General features: G+C 37.5%; 1 protein-coding gene across 3 annotated transcripts; it reads right to left on the bottom strand.

Annotated features, from left to right (window-relative positions):
- Nucleotides 1-392: 392 nt before the first annotated feature.
- Nucleotides 393-9,111, bottom strand: LOC121325703 (WAP four-disulfide core domain protein 1-like). 3 transcript variants are annotated; one of them, XM_041268569.1, is made up of 6 exons: nucleotides 8,735-9,109; nucleotides 5,685-5,880; nucleotides 4,918-5,001; nucleotides 4,128-4,268; nucleotides 3,178-3,228; nucleotides 394-1,433 (listed from the first exon to the last, which is right to left on the bottom strand). In XM_041268569.1, exons 1-6 carry the CDS (start codon nucleotides 8,861-8,863, stop codon nucleotides 1,363-1,365), a joined length of 672 nt encoding a protein of 223 aa, XP_041124503.1. In that variant the 5' UTR covers nucleotides 8,864-9,109; the 3' UTR covers nucleotides 394-1,362. The 3 variants fall into 3 exon arrangements, with proteins under 3 accessions (XP_041124505.1, XP_041124503.1, XP_041124504.1); XM_041268570.1 differs by lacking the exon at nucleotides 394-1,433 and adding an exon at nucleotides 1,440-1,663 and having other exon boundaries at nucleotides 8,735-9,111; XM_041268571.1 differs by lacking the exon at nucleotides 3,178-3,228 and having other exon boundaries at nucleotides 393-1,433; nucleotides 8,735-9,110.
- Between the last annotated feature and the right edge of the window lie 13,188 nt (nucleotides 9,112-22,299).

The raw sequence follows: 22,299 nt of genomic DNA, 5'->3' as shown, positions 1-22,299 counted from the left end.
AAGAGATGGATGGAGCATGACCGCTCTTTTCTTATTTGAAGATGCTTGTGCAGAGTATAGAGTATAAATGAGCTTATCCAAAGAGCCCTTGTTGAACTAAAGATTAAACAACTGAAATGTTGGCAGGATAAAGCATTTCAAGGCATTGGCTACAATGTGAATGCAGGTATGTATACAGCATAACACATTTTGGAATGTCTTTGCAACCAAATAAGGCACTGACACTTGTATTCTAGTTCAAACTAATTTGGGTATGTCTGAAAATTACCTCAATGATACATTTGCTTTATCATTTCTTTGGAATTTTCATGTGCACCAAAAAAAGTTACTACTAAGTTTATTTTTCTTTTTCTCTTTTTGTCCAAATTTGAATAAATGTTTTAAAAAGAAACACAAAATGAAAAATAATGAAAGCACATAAAAATTAAAAATCTGAAATAAAACTTTAAAAAATACATGGTCTATCACTTTGATTGTCCAGTATACTGTGCATAATGCAAGGGTTAGTTTGTATTAATTTGAAATATGCTACTGATTACTGGCTCCAAAAAGTAATATGTTACATTATTAAAGTAATATGCTGTATTACTGATTACATATTACTTTTGCCAATAAAAATAAAACACAGTAAGAAACCTTTATCATGAGTTTTACTGCTACTTTTACTGACCAGTGTCTAGTGTTTATGTTAGTAAGTAAAAATTTTTAAAAAAATATGCCACCTGAAGTAAGTATTTTACTTTACTTTTGGCTCTGAAAAAGTCCTTGTCAATATTACATTTAAGTAATCTGATTACAAGTAACTACTTACTTAAAAAAAATACATGTTTTGGAATGAATGTTTAAAAAGTTCTGAATGTAAATGAGAGGGTGCTGTATTCATGTGCTCAAAGTCAGACACAGTCAAATAAAATTCCCTATAGCTTAAGCAAGAAAAACGAACAAAAGTTTTGGCATTCAATTATTTAGGTCTCGTATGTATTTTGATGGGAGATGGCGAATACAGCTTATCAATGCGAGTCAGAGGTAGGAAGACTGATTGATATAGAGCAAAATAATCTGCTCCCTTTAAGGCCAAGTGACTACTCAAAACAGCTTATTTGTGTTTCATAAGAACTGAAAGCACTGTAAACTCATTGCCATACATCCTCCTACCCCTTGGGGCACCAAAAAACTCCTGAGAAGAGTTCTACCACCAGTCTATTAAAAGTAAATAACTACTCTGGTTTACTGCAATGCTTGTTTTGATCCCTGCAAGTTCATGTACAAAAACAGTATTTTAAGATCTAAAAACCCTTTGCTGTGTGAGTCTTTGTGTAAAAAGAGCTGTCATTTTTCCTTATTCAGCAGGTTGGTTCCTTGTTATGATGCGTTCTCTGGAACTGAGTGATGTAGATGTTTGCTTAGTGGCTTTACCCTCATTTTCGGATACCCTGTACAGAGACATGTGGCAGATCAGTTAGTGAAATGTCTTGCAAGATGTTCTAGATTAAAGTGGTTATAGCTAATGTTATCTTTTCATGCACCTGATCTGTTGTTTTAAAGGGAATTCTGTATTTCTTACTTTCAGGTTGTTATCTGCTCTTCCTAGGTCATTTCATGGCGGCAATGTGTCTTCACGGTTACTGGCTGCAAAGTTTTTAGGGGAAGCATCTGGTTGGTCCTGGAAAGAAGGCGTTGAAAGGGCCGGGACAATTTCAATAGCCTTTGCTAAAATGAAATGACCTAGGAAGTGCAAGGCTATCTGAAAGTAAGCCTTATAAACATAACTTTCAATACAGATATCATTTCTTTCAAAATTGCACATGTCAATCCTATCTAGTGTATAGGACTGTATGATCTTTGCAATTCATTCTTCCATTGCTATGCTGATGACACCCAGCTGTATTTGTACCTAAAGCCAGGAATGTCTTCTACCTGGGTGTTATTAATTACTTGCCTTACCGACATCAAGCGGTGGATGTCACAGAATTTTCTGATGTTGATAAGGTTATGCTAGTGGGCTCACAGAATCAACTAAAAGGAAATGTGGGATTAAGTGAACTTGACCCTTGTAGTCTCATCAAAACCTAAACTAGAAATTCATTGTTTGGAGGTCATCTTTGATCCTGATCTATCATTTAAGACTTTTATTAGGGAAGTTACTAAAGTACTTTTTACCACTGGAGAAATATAGCCAAACTTAGACCAATTATTTCTGTATTTGATGCCGAGAGATTAATGCATGCCTTTGTTTCATCTAGAATTGATTATTGTAATGCACTTTATTTCTGGTGTCCCAAAATGTGTGGTATCCTGCTTGCAGCTTGTTTAGAATCCCGCATCTAGAATTCTGACTAAAACCAGGAAAAGTGAACATATTACCCCTGTAGGACTCTTTATATTGGCTCCCTGTGCAGTATATAATTGATTTTAAGATTTTGCTGTTAACTTATGGCCCTGAATGTATTAGTACCTAGATATTTGCAGGAATTACTGACCCTGTATCTTCCTAACCGCACTTTGAGATCACAAGATGCAGGGCTGGTGGTCAAAAAAAGCAACCTGGTAGGGCTTTTCTTATAAATTAATTGTATGTTGTAAGTGTGACATGCTACACAAATGTATTTTGGTTTGTTATTTTTTTCTGCTATGTACCGTACAATGCTTTCTGATACTTTTGTATAAAAAGCGCTATATAAATACAATAAATAATATAATTTATTAGCCATAACCTCTTCCAGATCATTTAGATAGTTCTACATTTTTTTTACTGCCTCTTGCCTTTCTATTGTTTGGGATCATTCTGATTGTTCATATTGCAACAGTCAAATATGTACTGTGGCAGAGTAAAAGCCTGTCTGTGTGTTTGCTGGGGATTCACGGTGTGTGGTGTAATTTTGTCGTGCACAGGAGGGTGTCGTGTCTGTAGCCTAAAAACTACATCTCCCAGAAGCTTCTAGGGCTAAATGGCTCCATATCTATGTGTTGTCTTGCAGCAGAATACTAATATGTTGATTTGACATGGAAAGACCAGTAGATTTCTATTGCCAGAACACATAATCAATATGGCCAGTGACAAATCCTGAATATCTGCTGGACAGATGGTACTGTATATCTGTTAAGACCCTGACAGACCTCAATCTTTCATAGCTTGAGTAAGCAATTCCACATGTTCAGGATTTCAATGCATCTTACCCAGATAATCTTTGTAATCTTTAAAGTATTTATGTCGTAAGCTGCGTCCATCTGCAAAGAATAAAGACAGATGTCAGTGAAGGTTGGGCTTTTTATGTAAATAATAGCATTCAAAATAAAAACAGCCCGGATGGGGGGATGGGGGGTTGGGGGCACTGGGACCCTTTCAGGTGACTGTTTTTTCTTTTACAATTTTGAACTTCGAATTGAAGCTTAAAGAGAAGGGAGGTAATGCTATATCTATAGCATTTAGCTTTAGTTTTACCCCTCGACTGTTTTTTTCTTTAAGAAATTGTTTCAATTGAATTATTGCTACCCTAACTCTGTTTATACAGTCTCATTTACTGTCCAGTCTGTTGTACTTGTTGGATCAGATACAGGATAACTGATAGAATCTGAATGTCTTTCATTTTTGAAGCAAACTCACTAAAGGGTCAAGCGATGCTACTGGTAGCCATGGAGATAGAAATTCTGGCAATAATTCCATCAGTCTTACCTGTGCTCTTCCATTCATAGGGTTCAAATGTGTAGTTTTGAAAGAAACACATGTATAGTAAACATGTAATCCCATTTAAAAATATCTGGTGCTACACTAGTTTATCTCTGTAAGCAATGCTTTCTTGGCTATTTCGCCCAGAGGGTGAAATTGTCCTCCCTCCTTTGACAGCTACTTTTCTGTTCTTAAACAACTGCTTACGTGCGTTCAGCCTTGCTTTCACCCACAAGACACTGCTGAGTAGATTTCCTGTGAGTATGGCAACTGAGATCTTTCATTAACCAAATGTACTACCACCTGTTTTAAAATGAAATCAATGTAATACCATCAATTTAAAAACTGCAGAGCTAAGCCCAGTAATATTTCCAAACTCATTTTAGCTGCGGTCTCGTTAAGACAGTTTTAGATTGAACCCTCCTTTTCATGTGGCTGTGCAGTGTCTGTGTGCGCTGACCTGAGTTTCCGCGCTGTTTGATGCACTGCCCCCTGTTGGGAATCCCAGCTGCAGGGTTCCCAGGGTGGATGATGTGACACTCGTATCCCGTGGGGCAGTGCAGGGGCTCGTCTCCATCCTCTGTGGTGCTGCAGGCTTCGGCTGAAACAAACGGAGGGAGATCAGAACAGCGCTACTTACTCACTGCAGCCACAATCTGGGAGAGGGGATTTCTGCTTATTTAGTAGCTGTGAGACCTTGTGGTTACAGATACTAATGACCCCTGCTGGTAGGATACAGTAATAGCACCAGTCCCGGTGAATGAGACAAGATTTCAACTGGGGATAATGGCAAGACTCAACCATTGGGTTGGACAATATCTCACAGCTTTCTACCTAGTTAGTAGTTCTTTCTCTCTCACATATTCTTTTTTTTTTCATTGTCTGCTTAGCATACGACTGGTCTGCCACATTAGAGGTGACTGGATGAAATGAATGTCCTGTTGCTCCATTAAAGTACATAGTGTACAGAAATAAAAAAATGTAACACTATCTCAGCAGCAGAGGTCATTATCCCTTTTATTGACAATGCGATTATCAATAATAACTTTAAATTAAATCAAATAACCGAGATACCATTTTTTTAATACATCACCATAATTGTTATTTAAACTTTGCTCAAAATATTTTTCTTTCATAAATAACATTTGCATGATTTTCTTCATGGGGTATTTACTGCACAGAGTCTTGGTGATTTCTATTCAAATGCAGATCCTGTTAACCACTGTTTTAAGGTGACAGTAATTGTTTACCCTGAAGCACTTCCTCTGGGCCGTCCAATAGCCACCCGTTTCCTCCAAGCCACCGGGGCTTGGGCTGCACGAGCCAATCAAGAACTAGAAAAAAAAAAAAAAGAGAAAAAGAACATTTCTTTTGACTTCCTCTTGGGAGAAGACAATTCATCTTTTTTTTTTCACTGTACCTTTTCCATTTTATGATGTTTGCAATCATTCCAACGGGTTATTATTGCACTTTTGTAATATGTGTCAATCACATTGTCATATACTCTTATGCCTGAGTTCAGGAGCAGCTCTTGAGTTGCCATGGTGACAGTGTCACCTTCCAGGTAAAATGACCAAGAAAGTGCAACCAGATCTGAAAGCATGTTTTGAAAACCACAAGTGTTTTAAAATAAAACGGTAGCACTGTACACTGTGTCTGTATTGTGTATTTACATAGTCGTTATTTAGTAAATTCATGTGTACGTATACATAATTACAATGTTATTATGTACAGTTACAACGTGAACATCTTTTTTGTACGCTATAACCACCCCCTAACCCTAAACCTTTACTCTGTAATATGCATAAAAAACATTGTAATTGGGTGTAAGTACACTTGCATTTACTAAGTAATTACTACGTATATACAAATTATTTCAAAACACAATGTAAATTGTTACCAATAAAACTACATGTTAACTATTTCAAAACTGCAAAGACCTATTTAAATGGAATTGCACAATAGGTGTAAATAATTATTTGGTTAACTCGAGTTTCCATTATTAAAGTCCACTGACCCGGAGGTGGCTGCACAGACTCCAGGCAGGCGTAGATGCAGCCGTTGTAGCAGCAGCGCTTGTGTCGCTCACACTCGGAGTCGGACCTGCAGCTGGGCACCTCGCAGGCACGCTCCGGCAGCATTTGAGGTGGCGGGGGGCAGCGGTCGTTCTTCTGATACTGCACCGACTGCGGCTGGTTTGGATACTCGTAATCCTGCATAGAAACAGGGAACGACCATATTACCTACAGGGATCTAGAGTTGAGCCTATTCTTTATGTGACCAGCAGGTGGCACGGTGTAGTAGCTAAACCTGAACAGCAAACTGGACGAAAGAACCAATTCCTTTTAAGGAATTACATGAGTTTTAAAGCAGGACGGATTCATTTTGATAAGGGTCCCCTGGCAGGGGAGAAGAGGCTGTCATTATAACTATCGCTACGGTATTTGTTTCTTCGTAAAGATAATTATCAGGGAGTGTTAAACGTGAGGATATGAAGATAACCCCGCCTTTTTCATTAACTGTAGACTGTCCAGATATTTTCCTGGACCTCAGAACCTACTGATAGCTGCTTGTCAAGGGGTATCTGCAAATTAGCTAAGCTACATTAAATGTGTATCTACAAATATGTAATTAGGAAGGAAAAAGGACTTGATTGAAGTCTATAAGTATAAACCAATTTGCTACCAAGGAACAAGCCTTGGTGAACCGAATGGCCTTTTCTCGTTCCCAAACTTTTCTTATGTTTTGAAGCAAAAAAAAAATAAGTCTCTTTATTTTTATTGATGCTGTACTGACAACATTAAAGCAACCACCCATTCATCCACCTGCTTCCACAATTAATGGCAGTGTACAGGTGCCATCTTAACATTGTGCAAGGTTCTTTCATTCCTCCTTGGTTTCTGTTTTCCAACAGGTCTTTTGCAGATTTTCCACATCAAACAGCCCTATGCTATAGACTCACCAGAAACAGCTGGTCGGCACGGTGCTTCAGGGTTCATTCATTATAATGTGAGCTGACCATTCAGCCTGGTTTAGCTGCCAGATTATTCACAAGTGTACCCCGGGTCGGTTTTAAGTAACAGCCAGTGCATGTGTCCTACACACATTGGTTTAATGCAGAAGCTTCTGCGAGGGAACCAAAAATGATATTCCAGGACTAACAAAACCTGGAAATGGCACAAATAGAGCTGTTACAATTGGGGTTGATTTGCTGGACTGCAGGTTTATACCCCTGACAGAAAGAAGCTGTCTGTTTGGAGACCAGAAAGCTTCAACAAAGTAGGGAGCAAAAACTACCCCCACTAACGTAAACAAACTGGTAAGCCAACAATCTGCTCAATAGGGTTTCCACTCTGCCTGTTTTCCCTGGATCATCCTAGATTTCAATTTGCCTTCATGAGACTAGTAGATCTTGGATTTTAATCTTATCACCATAATATTATCCCGAAATATGAATTGGTTATAGTGTAGTAGTAATATTATTAGTGTTGCCTATTGGATGAATCTAGGATTTCTATAGGGAGTTTAAACTTTTAACAGCCCCTCTTCTTTTCAGATGTCCCAGTTTTTTGTACCTCAGTAGCAACCCTAGTGCACAGAAGGCTGGACTTGTAACATTCATCTTTTAGTATAACATTACATAAGCTTGTAGACTGCTGTAGAGCAAGTATTTATGAATGTAACATTTTTTTTCTAATATGTACTGCTGTGTTTTCCCAAGGTTACTGGTGTGTGGGCACTGAATAACATTTCTCAGTATGTGGTGGGCCCCTGTGACAGAGATAACATACTCGATTTCACATTTCATTGATGACACAAGGTTCACGGGGTGGTAAGTGTGTATAGTATGATGGTCCATTTCTCTGTAATGAAGTGGTACTAGTTGGGCAGCCTTGATGACATTGATAGTCTGTTTCATGTTCACACAACACTAATAAAGCCAGTAGCTAAAACATTTACCTACTCGTCTTTTTACATGTTACTGAAAGCGTGGTATCTTTATAGTGGCTTTTTAAAATGATAAACAACAAGCATTAAATAATTGCACGCAGTTGTCATAGTTTGTGTTATCTGGTACTTTAAAACATTAAAAGCTGCTATAGGGAAACACAGCTGAAATTCCTAATTCTGTGTAAATGAATGATCCATTTGCCTTTCTAACAGTTTCTTTCTCCTCCTGGGCCTCAAATAAAACCTATTGAATAGTTCAGGCTGGAGTACATGTGTACAGTACAAGAAGTACACATACGAGGATGGCAAATGCTCAGGAGTCCCTGATATTGTGACAAACTATATTGGGACATATTTTCATAGCTCCAGTTTTCATGAACTGCAATATTTTTATTTATTTTTTATAGCAAAAACTAATTTGAATTTTATAAAAGTAGAACTAAACTCTTTCTTGTTTGTCAGTTTTGACTGTATCACAATGCTTGAACAATTTTCCAAAGGAAAATCAGTACAGGTTTTCAGATTGATAGTTAATCAAATAAAACATTGAATTATAATAATAAAAAATAAATAAAAAAAAATAAACTGCAGTCAGTTTTAGAACTATTGCTTTTCTAAAAGGGAAAGGGTTTTATTTGAACCAAACCTAGGTATTTTTATACACGTTGTAAAATATATATTTTAAAAAAGATCACATGTAACTATATCAGCAAAACTATATCACAGTTGCTGAGTGTCCTGGAAAATATCAAATAAATTGAGATCCCACATGCTCAGTGTTACGATCAAAAAACAATTTTTTTGGGGGAAAATGTGAAAACGCCAATAACCAACAAACATTTCAGGTAATATGTCATCTAATGTTATCTAAAGTTTTCCCAGTACCATCTAATGTACTGTTGACTCAAAAAAGCACTACAGCATGTGTACCTTAAAAAAAAATATAAACCTTGCTTGTCCTTCCAGCCTGTTTTAATTACAGCAGGCTTGGCAGCGGCAGACTACAGAGTTACAACTCCAGTCCAGCAATGCCTTCCAGAGCTCTCTCCTTACAAGGTTGATACACTTCAAAGACAGAAGAGAACCTCTTAGAATTCATCTTTGAAAGGTACTCACGTCGTATTTATCTGCCACTTTTTGGTGCAGACCCCTTTTTTGTAATTTCCAGGTGTTTCCAGCTCCTGACCATAGCACCAGTATGCAAAGACCTGCAGCCAGAAGCTTCTTTGATAGACTGCTCTGCATTCTTCACAGTCAGTATTCCCCAAGTCTTCTGAGTGTATCCCTTCAGCTGTAATTGTATCCGAGTGTTGATTTAATTGTCTGACTGTAAAACAAAAAAAAAAAAAAAAAAAAGGAAAATAGGAGCGGGAAAGAAAGAGTGTGATTCTGTTCTTGGTTCAGGTGGTGTAGTCAGTTAATTCAGTCTGCATGTGCTTCACATGCTGTCTGAGAGAGAGAGAGAGAGAGAGAGAGAGAGAGAGAGAGAGAGAGAGAGAGAGAGAGAGAGAGAGAGAGAGAGAGAGAGAGAGAGAGAGAGAGAGAGAGAGAGAGAGAGAGAGAGAGAGATACAGATACAGCGAGAGAAAGATATTTTTAGACTTCCAAGCTCCCTGCACTACTCATATCTGGCACACTCCATTAAAAAAGGCCAGCAGGCATGGTGTGATGGTTGTGGGAGTGCTTGTGTGTCTGTGAGAGGAGGGGAGATGGTGGGTATTGAATCAGTTTGGGAAAAAAAGGGAACAAATTCCATGCTTGCGAATATTTATGCTGTATTTATTTTCAAGGAGGGGGACACTGTCATTATGCAGAAGGCTTTGGCAATAAAAGTAGCAATTATGTGATTGCTGTAAGGAGAGCAACAAAAGTGTCTGTTTAAGAGCATACCTCTCAACCTATCAGCAGTATTGAGAGGCACTGTGCAACAGAGAAACGGCACAGACATAAACAATTAAAAAAGCTGATCCTTTTTTCAACTGTATTTATTTCAAATAGTACTCATGCTGTACTGCTCTTTTGCTAAAAGATTTGGAACAGTGTTACCAAGTGCTGTGAAACATAAGAGGCTTTTAAGAGCCACCTGGTAGTTCAGTGTTATGTTAACTAATGCTTCTTGTTAAGATTCAATCTGTCATTTTCTGTCATTACATCCTGGTGACTTTAAAAATAAAATTTTCAAGCACCTGTGGCCTCAACAGGTCTCTCAAGCATGGCTTTTCTCTAAGCACAGCTGGTACAACAGAGTGTACCGTTAACCTGCCCCCTCTGCAACCCTCTACCCCCAGGAGATACATCAGTCAGAAATGCTACAAGAACAAATGTACTTTGTCTTACATCCACTGGGGGCAGAGTGTTGCAGGGGGACTGGTTAATTGTTACACTCTGGTGTACCGGCTGTACTCAGAGAAAATGTATTTTTGAGATCTCCGTAGAGGTCACAGGGGTACTTTTAACCACCAGGATGTGATGACTGAAATAAAAAGTGATATACAACATTATTCTAAACATCAGGAAGAATCCATTTAGCTTCTTATGTTTTATCATACCACTATTTTGTTTGTATTGTATTTTAATATGATTAGCTGTTGGTGGGTGCAAGTGACAGATGCTGCTTACTTTACGTCATCTGGAAGTGCTTTAATGTTGTGATTGGGTGCACTCACGGGTTGCACCCAGTCATATCTCTGAACAGAACAAATCCCAATGCACAGGATGCCGGTAGAAGAGACTGAGTATTCTTTATCCTGGGGTTCTGTGTCTTACAGTACGTTTATACATAGAGGTAGTACAGCTTGCTGTGCTTTTACCATGGAATACAGCATTATAAGGGTTACTTCAAAGGGAGTTCGTTCCTTGCAACTATATATAATCCTTGTTACGGCTTTTTCAAGTCTTGAGAAAGACTTTTAGTTGAAATGTTTGTCATCGAAGTTTAGTTTCTTCTTTTTTTTTTTTTTTTGTATTTCTTAATTCAGCACTATTGGGTGTTCAATAGTTTTGATTGATACATTTCATCCCCTAGGCGGGTGGATTTGTATGGGCTGCAATCATGTCAACCTGCTCATTTGGCATCATAGAATTCTGAGAAGAAAGGGAGTATTCCATTAGTAGTTTTTCAAGTAGCCTCAAGCCAGGATATAGGACTTGTGTATATATTTGCACAACTTTACATTTTAGACAATTAGATACTATAAACAATGCTGAGCTGCCAAAATCTTTTTAATAGATGAACAGGACTGTATAAAGATTTAGCCTCTAGTCTAAACTTTGTTTGTTGTTAATAAAAACAACTGTTTAGAGTTAAGAATTTAGCATTTTGTTCTGTGAGGTATTTCTTACTGATGTATTTTTGTGTCTACAGGGACAGAGTATTGCAGGGGTACAGGTTAATGGTTATACTCTTGTGTGGGGGTGCAGTACAGAAGCAGCTTTCAAATTGGGCATTTAAAATTGGGTAGAAAGATGGAGGTAAAACCATTGATAGAAATCCAAAAAAGTGCTTTTGCAATCACTGTGTAAACTCCATACATCTGGAAAACAGATTTGTTTATCATTATTTATATGATGTAGAGTAAAATAAAGTCAACACATGATTTGTCTGAATGTGCTGGCCAACTTAAATGCTTCCCTGTTGAAAGAAATGCATCAAGAAAATGATCTCTGGATCTTGGATAAAACTATGTAACACAATTTTTGTTCCTGGGTAGTAAGTGTTATTTCTTAATTGCTTATGCCTCAAAAGTATAGAAAATGGCTATTATTCCCCACAAACTTTGCTTTTGTGACATACACGTTGCTATACTTAGGTTTAATTGTAATAAATGTATTTATACACAGAAGTAATACAAAAATGACTACAAAAGATTTAGAAGTGAGTAGTTTTTCAAGGTTTACGATTATACTGTAAATACAGTATAATCATAAATCTCGAAAAACTACTCGCTTCTAAATCTTTTGTAGTCATTTTTGTATTACTTTAGTATAAATACATGTTAATTTGGATTCATATGTTGTTTTTTACGGACTTTATGTGAACGAAAAGACACACATTTGCCCGTTTTCCCATTGGAAATAGTGATATTTTGAAATATCACTGTCCTGGTTACAAAAGCAAAGTTTGTGGGGAATAATAGCCATTTTCTATACTTTTGAGGCATAAGCAATTAGGAAATAACACTTACTACCCAGGAACCAAAAAAAAAAAAATTTGTTACACGGTGTAATTTATCGTGTATTTTGTTTTCCTCATGTCCTTAATGTACTAACGTAAATCTGCACATTTTTAAATGCTTTGATTGGCCGAAAGGGATTCCTGACTGGCCCCTAAAGCATGTTTTGTTTTTATTTCATAACGTCGCTACTGAAAATGTTATTTTAATGTTTAAATTCTTTCTTAATTGTTGAGCAATAAATGTAATTATGGGTTATATTTACTTTTTTATATCTGTTCTTGCACTTGATATTAATAAATATGACCAATAGGTCGATTTTGAGTAAATTGCAAAAGTTAACTAATGCTTAGCTATGTTGTTAAATGCGATTTTCCTTTTCAGTTTCAAAGTTTTATTAACAGGCACTTAGTTTTCATTAACATCAGGAGATGAAATAGTTAATGAGAGGGTTGCATCTAATAAAGACTCCCCTATTTCCCTTTGTACAAGAATCCCTACGGGGTATATAATCTTTGTATAAATCAGCTGTTCCAACAATGACTTTGTTGCACGCTAGCAAGTATTGCAAATGTTGCAAAACTAGGCAGGGCTGACAGACTGGCTTGCCCCAACTCGCAGTCTCCTCTGTGCTGTTTCCAGTTATTTTAATGACCCAGCCTGGTCTCCTCCCTTTATTACAAGTGAGTGTTCCCCCCTGAGGAGCGTGGTAACGGTTGGAAAGCACAATGGAGTAATAAAGCTTGCTCCGAGCAATGGGGCCTCCTCTGGATACAGAATATGTGGTACGCTGTGTCTCTTATTTACACTCCAGGCTGTGAAGGGTCACTGGCTACCTCAGACACAGTAGACAAGGCCTGAGTTTTTTTTACTGACTAAACATGAAAGAGAGAGAAAAGCATGCGACCCAGGACTTGTTTTTACGGTCGTGTGACTAGGCGCTGCACCTGCCCCTGCAGCTGGAAGTTTTATTGTTTTGTTGGATGTTTTTCAACAGCAGTAGGCCTCGCTAAACCCTTCAGTCAGGAAAACCCCTTTGGTTCCAATTTAGTTTGCTGCCTTGATAGTAAAGTCTTGTACTTATGGAGTAGTGGAGGACTTAAACATGAAGCTTCTTTCCCATATACAATACTACAACCTGCATCAAAAACTATGAAAGGGAATTAGATTAAAGAAGCAATTTTGGGGTTAAACATGATCCTATGAGCTTTACTGGGACCACAGTGTTGCTGTATACATCCCCAGAATGTGATGACTGAAACAGAAAATAGTTAAAAATTGTAATGTTATGGAAAGTTTCAGGCAGGAAACTGACAAAAAAAATATGACAGGAAAATTGCCAAATGTCAAGCAGAAATTGAACTATGGAGGTAACTATGGAGGTAACTAAGGGCAACTACCAATAGTATTTCAGCTAGTGTCGCAATATTAGAAAACGATGGTTGTATGTATCATGTTTGTTTTCACATGTTGGATCAGCTCTCACTGATTATGTAATTAATTTGCACTTGTTTTTGTTTTATGTATTTGTTCTTTTATATTTTCTATTGTTGTTTGGTTTATGTACCCTCTGTTGATGGTGGGTAGTTATTATTATTATTGATTAGAGATTTGTTTGTTTTTTGCATTGGGGATTTATTGGTGGAATTAGTCAAGCATTTCAGCTGCTTTCAATCTAAAAACAGACATTCTACCCTCTAGAGTGGGGAGGGTGGAACGAGGAACAAGGCTTGACAGGGACAGAAGCTGCAGTGGGGTGGTAAGCTGGAGACCGAAGGAAGGAACTGGGAAGCAAGGCCCGGTAACTCGAGACTTTGTTATTAAATTCTCTACAGGCACCTGGGACCGAGGACCACTGAGAAGAGACAATCCTATATTTGGAGGTTTCACAGACTACAGTTTTCTTTACAAGTGATGCCCCCTGCTAGACAGAGAGCTCCGAGTGGGCCTTGATTTTGACTGGGCGTGAAGATCTCTGGTCCTGGAGGACGAAGAGGATTGGTGGCCACTTCCCTGGATAAGGATTAATGACTCCCATTCTTCTTGTGTGCTCAGGACTGGACTCAGTAACCGTTGGTCAGGACTGTGGGCTTCCTTGTTGCAGTACCCACCCATTGTGCTTCGTGAGTGGCAGTCTTGGCTCTCTTTGATTCTGTTTTATTATGTTAGCTTGATAGACTTAAAGAAGTATTAGTATTGCATATACATACCTGTAGGGGATAATCCAGCATCACTTATATTTAAATGTTGAATTTTGATTTATTATGCCGGCTAAATGATTTGAAGTACTGTGTGTGTGTGTGTGTGTGTGTGTGTGTGTGTGTGTGTGTGTGTGTGTGTGTGTGTGTAATAAACTATTGAACTCACATTGTGGCTCCTGTTCATTCATTCTAGGGGTTAAAGAAATCCAAATTTCCTGAGCAGAGAGAGAGAAGGACAAGGTTTAAATTGAGCAGTCAAGTCGTGGAAGTTACAGTCACCTGGTTTTCTCTCTACCAGTGTGCATGGCACTAGATTAAACCTGCCTTTCTTTGCAGTTTGTGCCTTAAGTTTATCTCTCTCCTCCTTCACCTGCACCTCATTTTCACCCTCGCCAGGGGTGTTCTGAGTCAAACTGCCTCCCTCAGCGCTGTCAGTCAAAATTCTGAAACTGCACCAAGTGCTGTAAAAGGGATCTGAAAACCAAAGTAAAAATTCTGTCATACATGCTTTTGTCAACTCTTTTATTCTCTAATAATTGCAAGAATTGTCCTCACTGAAAACTTTTACTCTTTCAAGTACAGACAGCTACCAATTCCTTTTAAATATGGAGTAAACCCTTACCATATTACAAAGTTTACCGTCATTGTGAATGGTCCTGGTGCTCGGATATTCAGATTTCTATCATTAGACCCTGTTGGAATGATTGCTATGCTAATCCTGTATAAGAACTAAACCATTCACTTTAATTTAAGAGAGATTAGGAGTATGTGATCCAGAAAGGCAAAATCCTTTGTTTTTCTACCTGACAGGATATCCACATTAAATGAAAGCTTTTTAATACCCGCAATTCTATAGGGCTGCTAATGCTCTATACAGTGAATAATTATTCCTGGTAAAGATTCTAAATGAAAACAGTTTCCACACAAAGGGAGATAAGCTGGACCTCTAGCTAGTGTGAGATGAAAAAAAAACAAAACAGTATGGTAGTTGAAAGGAAGAGACTTGGCAAGTACAGAATAGTTTATCCCTCTTGTGTGTTCCAACATTGTACTGATTTGCTGTTTAACCAGGCATGCAGTCTCATTTACAATGTCTGTTTAAACATGCTTGCGAAGGTGTAATCCTTTCCCGATTCAGAGCAGTCGAAACTCAGAAATACTCCAATTGTTATATAATTTGATTATTGGCACACTGGCCAAGTTCCTTTCTGATTTGCCTTGGCATCGGTACAAGGCAGAGCTAACCTCTTAGGGACAGTTCATTAAGATTGGATCACACGTGAAATCACCTTGGCCTGGGCAAAGAAGATAATTGATAAATGTGTGGCAGAAACCTGTTTTAAAATAAAAATACTCACATTTACTGCAGCACATGCTTCTTTCAAAACTGCCCACTGATACATATATATATGCAGAGCATCAAAAGAAACTCATTATCATTATAACACATTTATTTCTGAAAAAAAAAAATAAGGTGATTGGACACTGGATATGAGCGATTTCAGCTGTTGAATTGCAAGCTAGAATAAAAGCAATAAAGAAAATTACAGAAAAATTACATCTGTCAAGAGAGCAGTGCCTTTGTGCAATCGACATGTTGGAGGCTGGACTAGGGCAGCATACTGTGGCTCTCCGTCTTGAGTGCCAGCAATTTCAATACTGGCGAGTCGGTGTAACCAGGCCACAAACTGGGAGAAACTGGTCACAACACCTGCCCAAGATCGACAGATCATTTTGCAGCATCCTTGTGATGTCAATTGTTAATCAGCGCAATAAAAAGTCACTGCACCTGCTCTAAAACAGAGTTCATCATTTTTCAATCACATCTAGTGAATTTTATCTAAATATAAGTAATATGTCTCTTTTGATGCTCAGTATAATTAAATGGAAATGCACAAGAGGTATGATTTATGAAATTGTTTTTTTCTTGAAAGTTGCAGTGTCCCAAAATTGTGTTCAATAAAACCTTAAAATATTATTCCTAGGTGTGTATTTACTACAGCATATTCTTCCACAGTTCAGCTTTCTGTGCTTACCTGTTTGCTTGCCTCAGATAGTTTTAGCTGAAGACTCACAAGCTTCCTCCTTCCTTGAAGCTTTCTGGCTACTGGTCACTCTGTTAACTACAGCCATGCTGTAGAGACTACCTGCAGCAACAAGGGCGTATGGATGCAATACACAAGCTCTGTTTCAGCTCAGGGTGTCTCATCTTGTATGAGAGACATCAGCTTGAGCAGTTTGGGAGATAGACCTAGTAAAGCTGAGCTGCTCAAGCTGTGAGCAAAGACATTTTGGTATACAGTATAATATCTTGTAAATCACAAAAATGGTTATGGACCCAAGAATGAGTGATATTTTGAAATCTAGGCTTTGATCTGGTCTTTTTAGAAATGTTAAGCACAGTAAATTAAATGTAACTTTACCCAATGCAGATGAAGTGCAGTGGATGTAAGTAGACAATGTGTTTGCAGTGAGTTGGGAGGAATGTGAAGACCACACATTTAGTTATCTGCAGATTCCCATGGCATGTTTAAAAAATGCACGCAGTGTTTCTTTTCAGTGAGGTTGAGGTTGTTTATTAAACAGATTCAGATGTCAGGACTGATAAAACAGCATCAATAGAAAAGACCAGCAAGCGGAGACTGTAAAATACACTGTACTCTCTATATAATGTATCTGATAACATTGTTTCACATTGGGACTGTAGAGTTGTGTTTTTTTAAAGCCTTTTACTCAGCTTTTTCCTCCTCTCTAAAAAACGACATCTCGATTAGCTCAAAGCCAGATAAAAGCAGATCTAGAAAAAATTATAATAACCCATTATTGTGAAAACAGAACCAGAACTATTCAGAATGATTGCCAACACTATAAAACTGAAATTAAATTGACATTTGAAGTCATTCAAGTTTTGTGAATAGGCATAACATAGACCTTATCTGCCGTGTTTTTTTTTGTATTTTTTTTAATACTTTTGATCTCTGTTTGCAAGGCAGGCTGTACAGCACTGTTTCAAAGTATTATTAAAAGCTACAGGCTGAGATCTTACTGCCTGGTTTCAAATACAAAAGTATGGCCAAGCTCCAAAAAACCTCATCTGTGCATGTGGCTCTTGGAATATAAACATGGGACTTGATACAGTCCGATGTAAAATTGTTTCTTATTAAATCCAAGGAATGCAGCCTGTGTCCCAGCATGAGGTATGACCTACAATTGAGAATACAGCAGGACCAGAGAAATGAAAAGAAATGATAAAATCTCAAAAATCTACATCTGAAGAGCAAGCAAGACTGAAGTGTTTGACCTACTTAGAAATTGAATTGATCATTGTGTATACAATGTATATATGCTGAAAGGAAAGGTTCAAATATTAAGTCAGATCTAAAAGAGTATTATGTTTAAGCTGTGAACAATAACTATTATTATTTATTGTGTCCTCGAAATACAAAACCGCCTGCCTCAACGGTAATAAAATATCTATATGTTTTGAAGTGATAACTTGTATTATTCAATCTTCAATCTTAAAGACAAACAACAAAGAGCAATAGCTTGAAGAAAGAAATTAAACTATATGTCGGCAATGATTTCAAACAAATGGACATAATCCAAACCCAGATACAGGTTGCTTGAGTACAAAACAAAGGAAATTAAAGACTGTGTCGTCAATATGGAATGATTTCCTTTGATGAATGGCTAATGGTTTTGTAGGTTTAAAGGAAGTCTAAATAAAGGCAGGTGGAGGGACAAGAGGTAACCCAGCAGTTGTACTGAAGACAGAAAACCACCACCTGCCTCTGAAGAACTTAAACCTGCCGTCTATTCTCAGGAACTTGATTTTTTTAAATATCAGAATGATGAGAAAGGGCTCCATGTATCTAAGTGTTGTTCCCCCAGGTCGAAGACAGAGCATCCATTGCTATGACTATGACCGTTCAAGAGTTGAACCCCACTTGCAGGAGCTGGATGAGCTGAAAGACACCTAACAGGGTGGCTTCCTTCAGATCGATAAATTACTTAAGCACTTAAAGTCTCATTTGGGCTTTTTTAAGATCAGTTTAAAATGAACAATGAACATGCTTGCATTTCCAAATAAAATATCTGATCTCGTTATTGTATGTCTTGACTGGGGTGCTGCAGGTACCCAATATGCTGTGCTACTGAGCTCTTACATTGCATTACATTACAGTCACTTTAAAGAAAGATTTTTCTTTTGTTCATAAAACCTGTGTGTACACTTGAACTGTAGCCAAACCAACTCGTTTCTCATGTCAAGCCTTGAATTAAACTTTATTTTTTTTGGTTTGACTCTGTGGGATACAATGGGCAAGTATACCTGACAGAGCATATATTTGCTGTGCTTTTGTATATTCACTTTAAAGTAACTTCTATTTTGCTTGGTACAGTAATGCTTTTTAAGAATATACGCAGACAAAAATATTCATTTTCTAGAGCTTTATTAACAGATATTTAGTTACAGAGCTTTATTAATGTCTGTAGATCATATAACCTCTTATAACTGAGTCGCAAACTAGCGAGTTACCAGAAAATACAAGCTCTAAGCAGGATATGTAAATGGAAAGAGAGGGAGGCATGGAGATAGCAAAGCTTTTAATCTACGTCAATTCAGATTACTGAGTGATACGATTCCTCTGAGAAGCTGTACGGCCCCAGTCACATTCATTGGCTGCTGATATTAAAGCTGATTAGAAGGGGTAATCTCTTGAACCCTGTACGTGATTCCATAGAGTCATTAGCTGAACTCCAGCTGCCACAGAATCGTAGCTCGTTAGTGTAATTTTCTGAAGATTATTCATCATCATTTCCATCTGAGTGCCTCAAGAGAAATACAGCGCTATTCTGCTTAATATGTGTCCACTAAAATAATTGTGCTTCTAATGTGTTGCACACACTGTAAACTCAGATGCTTGTATGCATTTAACCTTTTAGGACCAAGGCCTATAGAAAAACACTTTTAAGATTCTGTTGCTATAGCTACCATTAGGCAGAAGGTCAAGGTTGAAGACTTGCTGCTAAACTCTAAACTGTCACATTGTTCAGGTGTGAACAAGGGTGCTTAAGTGATGAAAAAATCCTTTTGCTTCAGCTGTTTCTGCTTAGATGTTGCTAAGATGATTTAATTCATTCCTGTTAACTTGCATCTTCCAAGTAATAAAACACACACACACACACACACACACACACACACACACACACACACACACACACACACACACACACACACACACACACACACATTATAGAGGAATGTTGGGCTCCACGTGAAACAGGCTTGTTTTCAACTGCAGTATTTTATCTGGGGTGATCACAGTGAAATCATGATTTACACTTTTTCAGAGCTAACATTTGGTTTTGATGTGTAAATGTTTTATTGCCCTGGGTACTCTTCAATTAGAAATGGAGTGTTCTTGATATTGTGGGGGAATGGAACAAAATGATTAAAGCGATGTCTGCTCTTTGTTTTAATTATTTTCCTTTTTACGAAGCCAAATGTTTCTAAACAGCCTGTAATTATGAATCTGTAATACTAAGGATTTGTTTAACAGTACTACCAAACTATTTATATGTTCTTCAATGATTTTACCCATTGATTTTTCCATTTTAAAATGCTTAATTTGAATGATGTCACACTGCTGCCACCCACTTAGACTGAGAGTCAGCAATGTGCCGGAATGTGCCGGAATCCGCCAGAATGCCCCAGAATACCGTTCCGATACTATTTTCTAACGACACCAGTGACATACAGACATGTAAAGTAAAGCACTCTGACACAATGGATGTTTATAGATGAAATGGTAGCCGTATTATTAGTCCAGAGATGACAGACAAAGAGAAGGAGATGTGATACCTTTTATTGGACTAACTAAACAATAATTAATCACAAGCTTTCAAAGACCTCAAAGGTCTCTTCTTCAGGTGAAAGTAGGAAATTAGAAAGAAACATAAATCTCCCATTCCTACTCTCACCTGAAGAAAAGACCTTTGAGGTTTGAGGATTTTAAGAATATCAATATTTGAGTGCCGTTCTGATACCTTCAGATCTAAGACTACACCACTGCATGTGACCTTTCCTGATGTAAAACCAATACACACTCTTCACAAAAGTTGCTAAGTTACTAGGTGCCTTGGTTACTCTAGAAGACCAAATGAATGCAGTACTTAAGTATTATCGCGGATCAAGTCCTCCCAACAATTCTGCTACTACTTTCGAGAAGAAAATGCACCCATTTGCAGTGCCAGAATTGTGTTAAATGGTGTGAGAAGCATGATAGAGATTTCAGGCATCGGATAAAATCAAGTTAGTGGGCCCCTGTTATAAATAGAACTACAGTATTTAGTTAAAAAATAAAAGGTTGAACACATTCCAGTTTAAAAGCCAAACTGAAAGCAGCACATTTCAAATTACTCATTATAGATTGGCATCTTTTGAAATATTAAAATATGTCTTGTTTGCCAAGTGGCAGGAGTTCAAGACTGCTGGTCCTTCCGCTTGATATAAACACTAGTTGAAGAAAGAAGATTATTAGCTGGTATTGAAGCCATGACCTTCTTTCAGACCCTCACAGATTTCAGGAAAATTGAGATGTTGGTTAATTTCATTAATTGATTAGAATGTAGGTGACTTCTTATCCTGTTGTCTGTTATGTACTAGCACAGCTGTCTTTCTGCATTATTTACTATGATAGTCCAGGATCACCAAATAAGAAGCTCTGCAGGCAGGGGGACATGTTCATGGTTACACTGTGGTGTACCAACTGTACTTAGAGAGAAGACATGTTTGATGGAGAGCTTTCAAAGGCTGTTCTAATAATAGTTTTTTATATTTCTGTGATATCTATAATCATTCTGAGTAGTTATTAGTGCTGTTGCTGAATAAAATCTACACCCAGAACTACTCATAACCAGGGATGGAAAAAAAGACTCCCATTGCATAAAGTTCAAGATTATATGTCTGAGCTTGTAACATATACACTGCTATGCAATGTAATGTAGTTGCTCTTAAACAGGAAATGATATACAAATCCGACTCTAAACAACATGTAGAATATATTAGTTAACTGTGATATTTCAGACCAAGCTGTTCTTTAAGCGTCTCACTGTATAAATGAACAGGGGTTGGAATGGTGTTTGGCATCTGGATCTAAGTCAGTGATATAAAGCAGTGATTAAAAGTTTTAAAAAAAGACAAGAATGGAATATTCCATTACTCAGGATCTGCTTAATACTTGCTTTGAGATGGTATTCAGGCTTGGCTGCAGCCTAGAGTTTAAAATAATAAATCCTTATTTGGAATTTACTGTGATTCTTTTCTGAAAGTGAGTTCTGTGTATTGTCGCTGAAGAAGTGACACCAGAAATTATTCAGAAGTATTCATTTTCACGGTTTAATTCCCACGTGTATTAAAGTGCATATAGCGCTAACAACATAATTTCAGTAAATCTTACCCGAAGTGTATTGCCATCACTTTGTATGTCTCATATTTTCCTATATACGCACATTATGGTAAATGCGTATTTTGAATGCAATGTTTTTAGTGAAGAAAATGTATAGCTCCTTGTTGACTTTTCAATGGTTGACTTCTGGGTCCCTAAGAATGCAATTGACACTGAAAACATGTGAGCCAGCCATTTTTGCTTTTCCTACTGGGAAGTAGAGCCAAAGTGTAAAGCTTCTGGGAGTTTAGATACGTATTGCAATAACCAGTGTAAATAGTACTTATTTCTTTCTTTCTTTTTTTTATTGCTCTTTTTTCAGTATTAGCCATTTTTTGTGTGTGGTTACAGCAACACCCACTTAACCTACTTGTCCTTTAAGACACTCCTAACAAGCAAATGCATGAAGCAGAAGGAGCTTGATAATCCTTAACTGCTGATTACCTACAATTGTTGGGTCCAGTGAAAGGGGGTATGGTTGCACTGATGAAAAGTGAGATGTACTGACAGCAAAGGAAGTTGAATCTTAAGCACAGTCCAGATGTAACATGATGCGGATCCTGAGACAAGCTTCTCCAGTGACTTCCTGTTGACATGTGTGACCAGCAGAGGTCATATTTAAACGACCATTTGGTTCCTCTTGGGGGGTACTTTTACATGTAACACAGGAAGTGAACTTCTTGTGGCAGGATGATTGGGCTTCATCTGGGAATGAAGTCTGCTAAACTGTCAAAAACATGTAAACAAGTGTGTTTATTTTATTTTTTTTTTATAGAAATGCTTCTTCTGTTTGTGACATAACGAATTGTTTACTGTTTTTAGGTAAAGTGTTCCTGTTTTTTTTTTTTTAATACCAAATC

The sequence above is a fragment of the Polyodon spathula genome, chromosome 13 (assembly GCF_017654505.1).
Source record: "Polyodon spathula isolate WHYD16114869_AA chromosome 13, ASM1765450v1, whole genome shotgun sequence".
NCBI lineage: Eukaryota > Metazoa > Chordata > Actinopteri > Acipenseriformes > Polyodontidae > Polyodon > Polyodon spathula.
The sequence above is the reverse complement of the archived record's forward strand: the minus strand, read 5'-3'. Positions and strand labels throughout refer to the sequence as shown.

Bases quoted from the DNA above. Each gene is read 5' to 3' on its own strand.
- LOC121325703 (XM_041268569.1), bottom strand. From the start codon at position 8,863: ATGCAGAGCAGTCTATCAAAGAAGCTTCTGGCTGCAGGTCTTTGCATA. The intron at 5,002-5,684 runs GTCAGTGGACTT...TTTTTTTTCTAG, and splicing joins GTCTGTGCAGCCACCTCCGG to TTCTTGATTGGCTCGTGCAG. The intron at 4,269-4,917 runs GTAAACAATTAC...CGTTTGTTTCAG, and splicing joins CCCAGAGGAAGTGCTTCAGG to CCGAAGCCTGCAGCACCACA.